Source organism: Manacus candei, unplaced genomic scaffold, assembly GCF_025592945.1.
Source record: "Manacus candei isolate 608988 ecotype Guabito, Panama unplaced genomic scaffold, ASM2559294v1 h1tg000041l, whole genome shotgun sequence".
Classification (NCBI taxonomy): domain Eukaryota; kingdom Metazoa; phylum Chordata; class Aves; order Passeriformes; family Pipridae; genus Manacus; species Manacus candei.
In genome coordinates, this window is record NW_026138089.1 from 6,378,938 (window position 1) to 6,394,884 (window position 15,947).

Here is a 15,947-nt window from a genome sequence, read left to right on the forward strand (position 1 = left end):
TTTTATTTGGATGAATTCTAAATATCCTGCCACATGCAGGTCTTACATGACAGGAAAACAACAGCGCTGATTTATCTTTTCTAGGTAATTCCTTGAGGCTGTTGCTTGGTTTACATTGTCTTTTCTGTAACTCGCCTTACTAACATCAGATAATTATGAGAAAATGTATCTGCATGATTGCTTTCAAATTCATCCCACTGAGACATCCTCAAGGTATTACAGCAGCATCAATGATCCCAATGCACACACAAAGTAAATCCCTTTACTTTTCCCCATCTGCTAATCAAGGTACAACACTTAAGACAAGTAAGTATGTTAGGGAAAAAAATAATTCTCAGTTTCCAGTTTCCTTCAGATATATCCCTACTTTCAAGTCAGACATTTATCACCAGCTTCTATACAGCACTACCTGAGAATACGACAGATCCTCCAAAACACAAGAGCAGGAACTACCAGTGGTAGCAGTTGGTAAATACCGAGTTTTTAATAGCCTGCACTGTAGTACTGCACAGACTCTCCATAGGAGGCTTTAGGTTCACAAAACACAAGTTAGAGCATATGGCACATGTACAGTCACACATTAGATCTTCATAAAAGAAACTGCTTTTAAGGTAACACAGTGCTAGTTGGTGCTTCGGATGGAATAAACCCAAATGCAGCTGGCAGTGACACAAATGACCACTTAGAAACCAAGATTATTGCCATGATCAAACTGGTTCACTGTCATTCCAGATTTCTGTGCAACAAACTCTTCCTAGCAACTAAAGGAGGGAGAGAGAATTAATATTAAAATATGCAGTGGTGATAATCCTCCTCTCTCTCTCTGTGTCAAACTCTCAGAGAATACAACTTCAGACACTGCTTCCCTACAGCCACATGACCCAATTTTCCAGTGCTGAAATTGCTGATTATTAAATTACATGCAAAATTATTAAATATGCCACTTAGAAATAGAAGTATAAATCCTTTCCAAGCTAAACCATGTTTAAGAACCTTCAGATTTTCCTTTTCTTATGGAGACTAATTCTGCTTATACTTTTAGAAAGTCTTTCATATAAAAACCCATAGGTAAAACTGACATTCAAACTCTCCAAGGACATCCTGTTGAGGTAAAGAGGAAAGTACATAAGGAAGAGAGAATCCCAAAATGACTACTAATAAAAAATTATAGCAATAGAATACTGCTGCCAAGGATTTTCTTTTAAGCTTTTAAAAAACTAGGAAATTCAAGGCTACAATTACAGAATACCTAGACTTAGCTTTACCTTTCAGAAGAAGTAGTGTAATATAAAAAATACTATAAAACAGGTAGTTCATTATTAGGACATGCAAATAATTGTGGCAGGATTTCCATAAAATATGCAGTTATTTTGGTACATTCAGTCTGTGCGTATTTAGTGTTTGAGGTGCAGGTTTATACACATACATGACATAATCATGCAAGACAATACAAAACTATTTATCCAGCTCATGAGTTTTCCATATATCTATTGCCATGGATACATAAGCCTAACTTTCATGAAATGGATAAATTAAAACTGTTGAGTAAATAATTTACACTGTATGACTCCTGGAGTAGTAGAGCCGGGTGAACAGCTTGGTCTGCACTAACTCAAGTCACATACAGTCATGAACTGTATTTATTCATTCAAAGGAGAGTGTGAAGGTTCCCGTTTTGGGTGTAGATCTGCTCCTACACCCTTCCTACAATACAACTTCATTTTAACATTCCTGAGGATAACAGTTCAGTAACTTTTGGCTGTAGCCTAATACCTTATACTCAACAGGTGCCTCCTCGCTTTACAGGAAATCTGTGCCATAAAAGGTGCAAGTATGCCAAGTGGCTAAAGGAAAAAAAAACAAAGCATTCCCCACTAGTCTAAATCAACCTCACTAACTCATCTCTTACTGGTGGCCTAGGGAGAAATGCTTTAACACAATTTAAACACTCACAATTTTGGCCCTCAATACTTAAAAAAGTCTAAGCTCAACAGTGATCTTGCACTTTGGAGCCTAAATAAACTGGCCAGATATTCAGAGATGCTGAATTTATAAAGTTCTTACTGATTTGAAATTTCTAGACCTTCTGATGGCAAAGAAAACTTTCACATAATGAAGTACAGCACTATTATCTTTCCTGAATACATAAACAACCCAAATAACCAAAGAGGCATGTAAAATTTCTCCCACTTCATCCCGACTGAGTTTTCATGCTGAAGGTTAATGATTACAGTGACCTTTCAGAGTGGTGACTGATTCTGAAATTACCTCTCAATTATCATGCTGCATCTAGTCCACTGGAGAAACATTTTTACTTCTCACATCAGTTGTAGCATGCAACTTGAGAATGTGCTTTCTCAAATCCTCAATGTGCAGGACAGCAAGAGCAGAACCCCTACAGCAGCAGGAGCCACGATGATGGAGTGAAACTCTGCCCTCGTCTCCCTTGGTATACAAACACAGCAACACTGCTGGAGCAGCACAGAGGCAGCAGGAAGACCTCACTGAGTAGCATACAAAGGACACTGTGGAAAAGAGGTTGGTGGCAAAGGAGACATGCAGGTGGCAGTAGGTTTTTTTACCTAAGAGTACTGAAGATGTACTTGGTGAACTGAAAATAAAACTCCCCTGTATGCTCCTGGGCAAAACTGGGGGGAAGGAGAACAGAACTGAAAGTCCTGCAACCACCTTCCCCTTCCCCTGAGAGGGAAGTGCAAGAGTGCGTGTGTGTGAAGGAGAAGCAGCAATCACTCAAGAATAGGAGCTGAAGATAGGAAATCTGGCAGCTGCCAAGTGTTTGGGAAGAAGCCAGGAAAAAAGAAAAGAGTTGGGAAATGAGGCATGCAGCTGTTGAGAAGCCATGAATAAATCGAGCTGTAAGACAAAACTGCTGTGACAGACATGTGGGGTCCATTTTCTTAATCAAGGATATCTTCATGAGTAAAATCATCTATGCAAAAGGAAAAGAAAGTTAAGTCCAAATTTTAGCTTGGCTGGGACCAGGGAGGGCTTACAAACATTCTCACCACACTAGGAAAGAGACTAACAAAGAGGAAGGCAAGGGAGGTCAGTGGAACTGAACTGAATGCAGGGGAAGTTTCTGGAGCAACTAAGTAATTTTGACATATGCTGTTCCAAAAATAACATTTTCCAGAAAGATAGGAACAAGAAGTGTATGTTGGAGCTGGAGAGAAAAATCAGGGTTGGATTCAACAAAGAAACACCCCCTGAATCAAAAGGTTTCGTCAGAGTCTTAAGTGCCTCCAGGTCCGCGTTTCCAAAAGGCCCTCTTCTTTTAACTCCTTAACACAAACTATGAAAGCTTAGCTTTCACAAAGAAATAAGCCATTTCAGAATGTTTCCTGAAACTTTACATAGTCATTCTATACTTTAGATGAGGTTTTTACAAAAAGGTACAATATTCACATCCTTGCATCTTGTTTGTAGCACAGAAAAACTTCAGACTCCTTAAAACCGCCCTGTTAAAATATTTCCCACGAATCAAGAGCCCATACAGTAACAATGAGGGAAAGAAAGCAAGAAAACCTTTTGACAATCTGAAGTAGTAATTAATATTTATCTTGCAAGTCGTAGTCATTATGAGGTAAAAGCTAATTTCAGTAGTAAAATGAGAGCAAAAGGTTCTTCCAAAAATTAACCTAGGCTTACTGCGATATAAAAATATTTAGTCAAGATTCTAGAGTAAGTAACATATGGCATTTTTTTCTTACCTGTTTTCACAGTCAAGTGCTGAAATTCCTTTGGTATAGTTTTGAAAGTAGTGCTTACTTTAAGAGCTTAAGAAAAAATAAAAAGAGAATAAAAAGATAATTACTCTAATAATGTGTAGGTAAAATCTACAGGCATCAGCTCTAAGAAAGGAGAACCTAAACTGGTATTAGAACATCTAATACCACCAAACATACTTGAACAGTAGCCAAATACCCTCAGAAAACCCAAACACTCAAACAAGTAACAATTTCTAAGAGCACAAAAGTCAAGAATAGAAAGACCTACGACCAAGTTGCCAAATAACCTTAAATTCTGACAATTTGGGGGGTTGAGTGCTTATTCTCATTCCACTGAACCCTATGCATCCTTTCTGGTGACTTTTTAAAGAAGTTTTTAATGCTCCATAGTGTAATTAAACGTACTGCAATACGTTTACTGTACTGAAAACAGTGTTAAATGACCACTTGGAAGGAAATCTCTCATGCTCTATGATGACCCTGAGCACTGGGATGAGCCTCCTTGGGCAGGGAGGTTGGATCAGATGACCCATTGTGGTCCCTTCCAACCTTACCCACTCTGGGATTCTGTGATCCACCTTTATCAAACAAAACACGTGAGAAAAGTCTGGTTCTTGTGATCCAGTTCAATTTACATGATCTTCCACATTTAAATACATTATAATCTGACAAAGTAAAGCTAATTTACATATATACTTTTGAAAATGCAGGAAAATTTGCTTCTACAGTCCTAAACTACAGATCCTTGACTTCCAGGGAGATCCCCTCAGTCAGGAAAGTGATCTGCTTTGTCAGAATAGCAATAAATGGTAGAACAAAAGCATTTGTTCTTTGGCTGAAAAGGTAAGAATCTGTGTCAAATTTTCAGTCCTGCAGGACTGCATGTCTCAAAACAGGTTCCCACGTGATTTAACGTGCCAGCTACAAAAATCAAAGCACGAGTTTTTCACCTAAACAGGGGGGAAAAAACCCTCTTAGTAGAAAGTAAAGCTTCCCTAGACATTTCAAAGCCATAACCTTGAAGGTTCAAGTCCTCCTGTGGTTCATAATGCATTTTACAACAAAACAAACCCTGTCAACAAAACACTAATTTCTTGGAATATGATGACTTGTCAAAATGTTTTACAAACACACATCAACCTTGATAACCTTCCTTTGAAACAGGGACACTGGGAATCTGTCAAACTTAGTGATTCAGGAATGTGGACTACCTGGTCTCACACCTCTGATGCAACCTTAATGTGTAGACACCTGGGAGGTCAAGATATTTTTTATTTTAATTAATACATAATCTGCAGCTCTGAGAATCAGGCAACAAAATACCCACAACTGTTTTGTTTCCACAATTGAAAGACAGCAAGTAAGAACCTGAAAGGTTGGTAAAAGGGAATATAAAAGGGAATGAATGACTGTGTAATGATCTTGTGCCAATTCTGGAAGCCACAGAAGCTACTGCTTGGAAAAAGACCATTTCAATTTTTCATGGCTTTCTACTGACAGACTTCAAGTGAAATGAATGAATGAAGTTTTTTCATTCCAGTTTGACTAAAATTTTTGTTTTGCAAGAAAATGCAGGTTTTGGTTTTTTTTTCAAATAGGAATAAAAACTAATTTTGAAGTGTAGCTGTTTCCTGCAAAAAGGGAAATGCAAAATTGGACCCAACGTAATCTTTACTCTTACAAAATTCCTGATAACAACTAGAATTTTGTTTAAAAAAGAAGTTTAACACTAACTGCCTTAGAACTAGACATATTTTAGATGGTGCATTTCATATCATTCATATATAGCTAATTTTGAAGCAAATCCCTCCATTTATTTGTCTTTAACTCAGCTGCTGTCAGTGAGTTGTCTCTTTAAACCTACAGCAACACATAGCCAGCTTAGAAATTAAACGTACCATTTCTTCTGTCAGTAAACTTAGGGGCTTACTAAAAACACACAGAATTTAATCCCTAGTGGAAAAAAAATAGTTATTTATTTGAATACCTTGTTTGTCATCTTTCTTTCCATCTTGGAACAGTGCAGAGTTATCAGGTATCTCTTCAGCTGATGACTTCTTAAAGAAAAAAGATCTGTTTATTTATAATGATTAGTATAGTTCACACCTTTCCACAGTCAAATATTTAAGAATACTAATCAACACAAATAATGGTGACATTTGCCCTTGCACCACAATTTGCTTTGTCAGGTAAAGAAGCATAAAGGACCTACAGAAAGACAATAAAAATCTGCTTTTCAAGGTACAGCAGTTCCACACCTGAAATTAGTTAGAGAAGCAGTTCAACAATAAATCACAAGGCGGTAAGGACTATATGTAAGGAGAGACTTCTCCCAACAGAGCCATGTGTAACACCTGTGTTTAGGGTTGATGAAACCTTCTCGAGCTCCTTCACAAGAGTCTGTCTCCATGAGAAAAGTCTCTCTAGCCAAAACTCCAGCCGTAACGCAGAGCCTGGTAGTTATGCTTTAAAGGCTTCTGGCTGGTGTGGCTGATCCTTGAACCACTCTTTTCTTTCAGCATGCAGTCACTGAGATGGGAAAAAAAAATTCACTAGTATGTCTGTTGGATGCCCATTCAGGCCTCTGATAGGAAAACAGAGAACTTCTTCCCAGTCTTATTCCTTAACTTTCTGTTACTTCAGCAACTGTGTAGCCTACAAGAAGGAAACAGGAACAAATTCTACCTCCATTATCTGTAAAAATGAGGATACACTCTGCAACCAAAAAAACAATAAAGAAATGTCAGAAACCCTAACCTTCTCTAAATATTAAATGATGCTGGATTTTCCCCAAGAAGCATGGAAGAGGTATGACCTAAAAATGATCTAAAATAAACTGGGCCTAAACAAATAAATTGAGAAACCTAGATATTGTAGGCATTTTTAAGAGACCACAAAAATCTTAAGTCAGTAGTTCAAAAAGGAAAACTCCCAGAGTAAAGGTCTGTTAGATCTGTTTTATAAAGTTGCTGAGGAATGGGATACCCTAATACTTCTGAGAAAGCAACACAGCAAAAATAGAGCTTGAAGACTCTGAAAATGTATGAGCAAAAGATTTCACATTCATAGCTAGCCCTGACACTCTCAAGTGAAGAGCACGAGACTCAAGACCTAAGTCAGTGCCTGCTTTAATCAATGGAATGACTTTCACAAATTTCAGTGAACTTTCGGAGGGAGTTCAGAGCAACCCCAGCCAGTCATCTTGTGCATATAGTGTGAAATCTCATGTTTTATCTTTAAGGTTTTGGTAATGAGGAAGCTTGTAAAAAAGAACCAAAAGAGAGGGGTAGATAAAAACTTGAGAAAAAAAATTGGGAAGACAAAACTTCCTTGGTAAACAAAAATCAGTCACCCTTGTCCTTCTCAAGCATAATATCAGCAGTCTTGCTGTGTTTTGTAGTTCAACAAAGCCTAGCATCCAGGGGACATGTCTCCTGCCATTATTTTCTTTACAGATGCATTCAAGAAATGTTTCCATTTTATTGCAGTACTGTAGTTCAGCAGTCACAGTAAAAATGGCCTTCTGAAATTAAATTAATGAATGGGTAATAAGTGGAAAGAGACAAAGCCATGGAGATAATGCATAACAGACTGCATTGATAATATTTTTAATGTAGTGATCAAGTCTCTAAACTATAATACCTCAACTAGCCAAGATACAAATTATATTGCAACAGTGAATTACTGCACTTCCCATAGAGGGAGATGAATGGGAGATAAATTACTGACCTTCCAAATGATACTCGTTCAGTGTATTAATTCTGAACATAAAAACATAAGTTGAACAGAAAAAAAATCAAATCAAAGTGATTCTCAAATCAGTTTTGAGAAGAGATTTTAAAGTCCATTAATCTCAGACAACATAAACTGAAGCTTTTTAATTATGAGTATAAAAGATACATAATTATATATTTGTTTATATTTTAAATATAATTTAATTCTATATTATACCTATATCCTCTTTTATACATTAGGTTGCAAGCCACCTATAAGGTCATAAGCAAGGGACTAGGCTCTTCTGGCAAAGGACCTACCTAAACTGCCAACATACCAGCAGCCTGCACTACCAGACCAGCAGCACTGCTTTCAAAACCCAGTGTGATTGCTGTGCTGTGGCCAAGCTGCTGTAAGATGAGCAACTCCTCCCAGGGATACTGCATATATTTTAACAGTTCTACACTGGATGCTCAAAACGTTGGCTGCAGCATTGTCCAATGTGAACACTGTACTCAACTGAAGCTTAGGATCATGTTTGGTGATACCACTACCAAGATGAATTTGATGAGGAAGCAGCTGGGTTCTGATCCAGGAACTCCCCGGAGCAGGGCATTGGGAGAAAATAACTGGAGAACAGCCTTGCTGAGCTGCCATGACATCCCATTACTTTTAAACTTGGAAGCAGTGCCAGAAGGGCCAGTTCCTGCAGTCAGTCTACCATTTGATTAACTACCATAAAAACTAAACCCTTAAATCCCAGAGTATATATATTCAGAGTTGCAATATTCAGGCACCACTTGGTGGCCATGATTAATTCAGCTTCACAGGGTCTTCAAAGTTTCATGTCTTAACCTCAGTGTTAAACTCTTCTGCTTAATTTAGTTTTTCTTGCATCAGTCTTCACAGACTCATAGAATGGCTGGGGTTGCAAGGGACCTCTGCAGATCCAGTCCAAACCCCTTGCTCCATCCAACTGAACCTACTGTGTTCAGCTCTGAGCCCTTCACTGCTAGTAAGGACACTGGAGCATGCCCAAAGAAGGACAGTGGAGCTGGTGGAAGGTCTGGAGCACAAGTCTTATGAGGAGCAGCTAAGGGAGCTGTGGTTGTTTAGCCTGGAGAAAAGGAAGGTCAGGGGAGACCTTATTGCTCTCTACAACTACCTGAAAGGAAGCAGTGCTGGATTAACAGAGTTGATGACCTTGGAAATCTTTTCCAAACTAAATGATTTTATGATTCTAGCGCTGTGCCAGAAGCCTCACATTTTCAATCAATGCCGACTCAGGAGAATTGCTCAGGACACATGAGTACTGCCTGTGTGCCACACTGCCCCTCCTGCAGCACAGGCTCTGCCCCTCACCACTGGCTCCCAACACTGTGGGGGTGAAACACAGCCCTGCAGCACACGAGCAGGTTAGGTCTAGTCTGCAGACTCCAACATTGTCCAAGTCCCTCGGTGACTACTGTGAACTCTTATGTGGGAGTATCTTTCAAAAAGCCTGTAAGCCCTTCTCACACACAGAAAAAATGGCTGAGAGAGGGGTTTAAGATGGCTTAACAGGAGGCCTGGAGACTCCTAAAGTCCTCTCAGAAGACTTGCAGTTCTGCTGCTACACAGAGCACAGTCACTGTGAAGCTGGTGTATTCCCCTCCACTCCACAAGGTAAGCACTCTGCTTAAGCTTTCTCACCTCGGTCCGACTGAAGTCCCGGGTCTGCTGACTGCCTGGCAATGGCTCAGAATAAGAATCATACAGGGCACAGTCAAGCACAGGCTTCAAAGAAGCTGCAGGGGAAAGAAAAAGAAAGGAAAAACAACCAAAACAAAAAATGGAAACAAAACAAAACAAAACAACCAAAAAAACCCCACAGAGACATGTCAAGTCTTTGGTTAATACACAGTTCTTAAAAACCTGTTTTAGCATAATTTTGCCCTTCATTTCTACATATCAGACCTGATCCATAAGACATGGAATGACAAATACAATGAAGAAAATCTTTCTATCTTGCATTTTAAATTAGTCAGTGTCATGAAAGGGATAATGTCTCATTTCTGTTGTAGAAATAATTGTGAGATTTGCAAGAAATTATTATTAGTAAACATGAAGTACCAAACACTGCTTGTGCGCCTTTTTCCTCCTTCCAATTCAGTATCAACTTAGCTGATCTTACAGGTGATACCTTGCTCTCCTTGGAATGTTAAGGGTACTTACAAAACCTTCAGCTGCAATTTTGACGTTTTGAAGACTGAAAAGTATAGCAGAATCTACACTAGAATCAAAGGCCAACAAAAAACCAGGACACTAAACACAGTGGATGCTGTAGTATATAACATCTTTAACCAAATAACATTGATAGGGGGAAAAAAAAAACGGAAAAAAAAATATCAACTCTAACTTCTCAAAGGAATATTCACAACAAGCTACCTTCTATCCCACAAACTCAAGTCCTTCTCCTGGTATCACTCTGGGTTAGTACCTCTGAGACACATCTGTCTTAAAAGCTGGAAAACACCTTTTTTTTAACATCAATATATCAAAAGGCAGAATAACCACATTTCTATTTTTTTGGCTAGCATCTATTTTATCTCAATAAATTAAGCTCTTGGAAATCAATCCTAATTTACAATACCATGGTTTACATACAGGGCAAATAGCTTTCCAGATTCTGCAAATTAATTTTAATAAAAACTTTCTGAAAGCAAGGTGGTGGGTCAAATGGTCAATGGAGCTGTGCCAGGATAGCATTTGGACTTGTGCTTGTAGTTTATAGTACAAGTTATAAAACTAGCTAGATTAATGCATTCTTAAATGCTCTTTCACTCCAAATCATTTTATTTGAAGCTTTAACAACACTCTTATCAGATGCTCTGAAACTAATACAACAACCTAATGAAGAACAGTTTCCAGTAACCTTCATTGGGTTACTAACAAGCCAAAAAAAATGAAAAAAACGACAAGTTTCGCAGAAATCAAATTACAAAAACATGAAAACACAAGATTTCTCTTGAACATTTCTTTTGATATTTTAGGTAATTGTATGAGGCACTTGCTTACTTCTCAATGCTTTTACTTCAGAAGCAACACAGCCAGGGCTCTATGCTTTCTTGTGATTCACAGTGATACAGTGTGTTGAGATAGTCTACTTTTGATTAATGCAAAACTTTCAAAAGACAGATTTCTGAATCCTGACTAGGTAGCAGAATAAACACAAGATATTTCCAGACCCTCAGGTTAACCGGAATTAGTATATTAGCTGAGATATTTAAAGTATCCACAAGAAATAATTAGTCCTTTCACTTCTTCCTCATAGATTAGCTTGAAATGCTTGGTTTCATGGAACACCAGAAAACAATAATCATCTAAGAAAATGGTAGGTCTAAGTGCTGAAAGGGACAAACAGAAGAAAAGAGGACTCCCAGGGAACTAAGCTTATCATTCTTTTCCTCCCATTGACGCAATTATTCCCTACTACTAGAGAGAGTTATTCCAATTGCAGTTTTACCCAAAAAGGCTTAATGTGAAGACACACCAAGAAGAACCTGCATGACTGAGCTTACAAGCCAATAGTGAACAAAGTTGTGGTCCTGGAGGGAAAAGGGTAGTTGTAATTATGACAAGGGAATGTAATTAGAGAGACTAAAAGTGATGAAGACTTGGAAGTGCAGGTTTTCCAGGAGCTTATTGCTTTGAATATGAAGACAGTGGATTACAGGGAACACGACTCCATCAGAAATTACTTCACAAATCTGATACAGGTCAACATTTAATTTTCTTACCTGTAGCTTGATTTATTCTTTTCCTGCCTTTTAATATATTCAGTGTCATCAAATTTAATGGAGATTTTATTAGGTCTTAAATATTATCCCTTAGCACTGTAATTATCATCTGTGATTAATCCTCCTTGCCCTAGAGAGGCATGCACGTTTTTTAGATGGAACAGTACATATTTCAATGTTAATTTATAATTAAAAGAGACATAACTGAAGAGAACAAATGAAAGGGCAGGTCTCTCACTACACATTGTTATGAGGTATGTTATATTTTGGATTAATTCACCTTTGTGCTACACAAACTGTTGTAATTCCCATCATTAACGTAAAGTATTTATGGAAGAATCTGTGGATAACATGAAATGAATTACAAAAAAATTCAGCCTTTGATACAACCAGTAACTGCATCTAACAAATACATTAGCATATTAAGTTCTAAAGCAGTCCAGTATCATTTTCAACAAATCTTCAAGAGACAGATACTTAAAGAAAAAATTATCAAAAGAATTAAAAGCTGTATCATAGATTCATACAATGTTTTGGATTGGAAGGGACCTTAAAGATCATCTAGTTCCAATCCCATGCCATGGGCAGGGACACCTCCCACTATAGCAGGTTGCTCAAAACCCCATCCAACCTGGGCTTGAACACTTCCTGTGTGGGGGGGATCCACAGCTTCGCTGGGCAACCTGTTACAGTGACTCACTGCCCTCACAGTAAAGAATTTCTTCCTAAAATCTGATATAAACCTGCCCTCTTTCACTTCAAAGCCATTGCTGGATTATCTTTGCTAAAGGTAATCATCTGCCACTTCAGTTGTAATGACACCTGAAGCACACTGGAGCAAAGAGGCAGACATCAACAGGCAGGAAACTGCTACACTTTGCATCCCTACTTTTGTGCTTTGATATATTACACTTCTTCAGCAATTAACAACAGCATGCTTTAAAAAGCAGCCAGAGAACCACTACATAGCATAGAAGCCCATTCCAGGAAGGAAAGTGAACCTGTCTTACACAGACACTGGATTTCTGAGATGGCTACAGGGACACGACCTGCCGCAGGAACATTACCTGCTTGGAGGTACTTGGGCAGCAGTGTCTCCGGCAGTGTCTCAGGCAGCTGGTAACCATTCTTCCTCGCAACTACAAGGTGGAAAGCAGCACAAAATTCCGAGAGTGTCAGCGCCCCGTCACAATCCACGTCACTCAGCTCCCTGTGGATACAACAGGTACATGTTTTCCAAGCTGTTACCTCAGGGAAACGTACGTGTGCCATCACAAGGGAGACAAAAATGCAACTCTGAGAAGGGATATTTTAACACAAGACAAGCATCTCTGTCATTTGCACTTGACCCTGACTTGCACATTGGTCTCAGGGAAGATGAAGCCAGCTAATTTTCTAATAGTGAATTGCCACTTCTTTCTTTTTCAGTAAAGTACATTTTTTTTACACATCATACCATTCAATATGATGGTATGTATATAGTAGAACATGAAATACATAACCTACACTTAGAGAATTAGAGAGTGATTAGGGTTGGAAGGGACTTTAAAGATCATCTAGTTCCACCCCTCTGCCATGGGCAGGGACACCTTCCACCAGACCAGGTTACTCAGAGCCCATTCAGCCTGGTCTTGAATACTTCCAGGGATGGGGAATCCACAACCTCTCTGATCAACCTGTTCCAGTGCCTCACTATGCTCATAGTAAAGAATTTCTTCCTAATGTCTAATCTAAACCTGCCCTCCTTGAGCTTACAGCCTATCTCCCTTGTCCTATCACTACATGCCCTTGTGAAAAGTCCCTCTCCAGCCTTCTTGTGGACTATGTTTAGATACTGAAGGGCTGCTGTAAGATCTCGCTGAAACCTTCTCTTCTTCAGGCTGAACAGCCCCAACTCTCTCAGACTCTCCTCATAGGAGAGATGCTCGAGCCCTGTGATCAACTCAGTGGCCCTCCTCTGGACTTCATTCCAATAGATCCATGTCTTTATTGTGTTGGGGACCCCAGAGCTGGATGTAGTACTCCAGGGGGGGTCTCACCAGAGCGGAGCAGAGGTGCGAAATCCCCTCCCTTCTGATGTAGCCCAGGATATGGCTGGCCTTCTGAGCTGCAAGCACACATTCTTCCAAGAGTGAACTCAACATTTCAATGGTTGGAAGCACTTTTGGCCAATTCATGCAGGATCTTAAACCAGTTCAAGCAGAAAAAGTTCAATATGGATTTCAGCAATGGTTACTTAGCACCACTGGCTAGTCTTAAGAAAAGGGCTAAATTAATGCTCATGACAAGTTTAAATATTATTGGCAGCTTCTCACTAAAGCAGTTCTGTCTAATTCTAGAATACTTCACAAACACTAAAGCTGGACTTCAGAAATTCAAGAACTCGATTTTATAAATTAACTCTTTGCAAGAATTGAGTCATATTTTATCTTGAGCCTATGGTCTAAAATTAACATAACTTCTTGCTCTTTGAAGGTAACAAGCACTTTTCAAGCTGTTGAGCTTACAGTGACAAAGACTGAGACATACCATGTGTTTAACACAGCAAGACAACCTATAAATCACATTGTCACAAAATATACTTATCTACTAGAAAGGAATACTTTTCTTGAAATTCTGCACAGAAAACAAGTTGCGTCAGCAATAAAAATAAAATGTGTTTCGTTAACATATTGGGTTAATCCATTCTTTTTAAGTAATCTCAAATTCCAATATTCACTTCCCCCAACACTATGTTTCTTCAATTGTTTTTTTTTATTTTCACAACTGACAATCCGCTTTGAAAAGATTCCAGACATATCCTTTGACCCTGACAGATGTTTAGGCTCTTGCAAGCTTTTCTTCTCATCTCTCTTCAAAAAAGCATATATAAAAATAAAACCTCTATCAGCATTTCTGATCCATGTTTAAAACTGTTTGTTCTTCCTATCAGAGATGCAAGGATGACACTGAATTACAAAGCACCATGTTGTTTATGAAAATATAATAGAATCCTTGTCAAATTTTATCATGTACAGTTCCATCCACAATTGTTTCTCAATAAGCTCATTAAAAGCAAGTGTACTGGTTCATTAGAAAAGCACTGATGAATTATGCAGTTGTTTAATTAGGCCTCCTCTGACAAAACAAGGACAGAAACATAAAGCCATCAACACATCTATAACATTCCAGAGGTGCTTCTCCTCTGTGTCATTTCATGAAAAACGTCAGTTCTTTGAGATAATGACACTGCTTACAATATACTTAAGAACAGCTCTCATTTATTTCGCTGTTCAAACCTTCCCAGTCCTGCTGAGTAGGCCAACATCTCTCCAGAAAACAAGTGTGTCAGGAAGATCAATGAGCACCCTGCTGCTTGGGCCTCAAAGTGATTCTGGAGATAAGAGAAATAATTATAATTGAAGGCACTTTTAAAATTTAATAAGAACTCTTGTCTTTTAAAAAACCAGGATACACATCCCCAACACTATTACAGTCCTTACCAGATGTGAGAAAGTTCTGGGATGGGCAGCTTTGATTTTGTGAAGAAATTCTTTGCTACGGAACCTGTTGAGAAAGTATGCCTTATCAGCCACTAGAAATTAAATTTTTACCTTTTACCTGGTCTGCTGCACCAGAAGCAGAACATTAATTTACATCTGAGAGACACTCAGATCAACCAAACGCTAATATAGCTGTTGTCTCCTTCTGAATAAATGACACAGAAAGCCAGACAGAGCTGTTGACCTCATTTCTCCATTCCCTCCATATGGGAAAAATAAATAAAGGAAAATCTGCTTTAGTACTAGTAATTCTAACCAGCATAATTAGTATGTCACCAGTGATGAACTAATAGACACAAACAGCCCTGCTTCACCCAGAAGTCACGTGTATTGCAGTACAATGCTGTAGCATCTGCACTGCTCTCCCAAGATGCTGTTTCAACCACGACTCTTCCCTGCTGTGGCTCAAATTTTATGGTGAAAAAAAAAAGAAAGAAAGAAAAAAAAACCCCAAAACGGAAGATCAGATAGCACATAGCTCCTGTCCTACTGCAGGCATCCTCACTCACCCTGCCATAGCAGCCCTTCTCATACTTCTAGTTAACAAATCCACTTATTCACCATCCCATATGCACAGGCTGTCAGGAGTATCCTGAAAGCCCTTCCTGGATATAGGCTTACAAAACATAAGGAAACAAAGTACAGACTTGCAGGACTATAGTCCTCTTCCCATTGGACAACCATCAGGGGAAGAATCAACATTGAAAAACCATTTGTTCTTTGAAGCAAACTGCATGAAGGAGACTTAACTGAGGCTAGATCCAAGCCTCCTGAACCTCAGTGATACCAGAGGGCCTCCTGAACCCTAGTGATACAGCACAGCTCATTAAAACTTCCACAAGTTAAAACCTGTGACATCTTCCTTGCCACACCAATTGTCTGTACCCAGCAGTGACCTCTCACCAGCAGCCTGATCCTTCTATTCAAGATAGAAATGCAATCTCAATATGCTCTTAACAATACTTCTACTATGCATGTGCTCTCCAGGATTGGTTTTTATTGACCTAAAGGTCAAAATCTCAGCCCCTCAGAGCCATAAACCTCAGGCTTGAACACAGAGGACAGTGAACTGCATGCTTCACTGTCATCACATAGACACTACACTTGCTGGGAAAGCAAGCACAACCCTCAGGGGTGTTTCAACTCAATATACACTGCAGGTG

General features: G+C 38.9%; 1 protein-coding gene across 3 annotated transcripts in view; it reads right to left on the reverse strand.

Annotated features, from left to right (window-relative positions):
- The window catches only part of REPS2 (RALBP1 associated Eps domain containing 2), a 96,155-nt gene that overhangs the window by 37,932 nt on the left and 42,276 nt on the right, over window positions 1-15,947 (reverse strand). For 2 of the 3 annotated variants that reach the window (XM_051795032.1, XM_051795030.1), the window contains exons 7-11: window positions 14,725-14,788; window positions 12,310-12,452; window positions 9,156-9,250; window positions 5,737-5,806; window positions 3,732-3,797 (exon numbers count right to left, since the gene is read on the reverse strand). In XM_051795032.1, the coding sequence (XP_051650992.1) occupies window positions 3,732-3,797; window positions 5,737-5,806; window positions 9,156-9,250; window positions 12,310-12,452; window positions 14,725-14,788 (438 nt within the window). The remainder of the gene's footprint in view (window positions 1-3,731; window positions 3,798-5,736; window positions 5,807-9,155; window positions 9,251-12,309; window positions 12,453-14,724; window positions 14,789-15,947) is intronic. The other variant, XM_051795031.1, reaches the window with a different exon arrangement.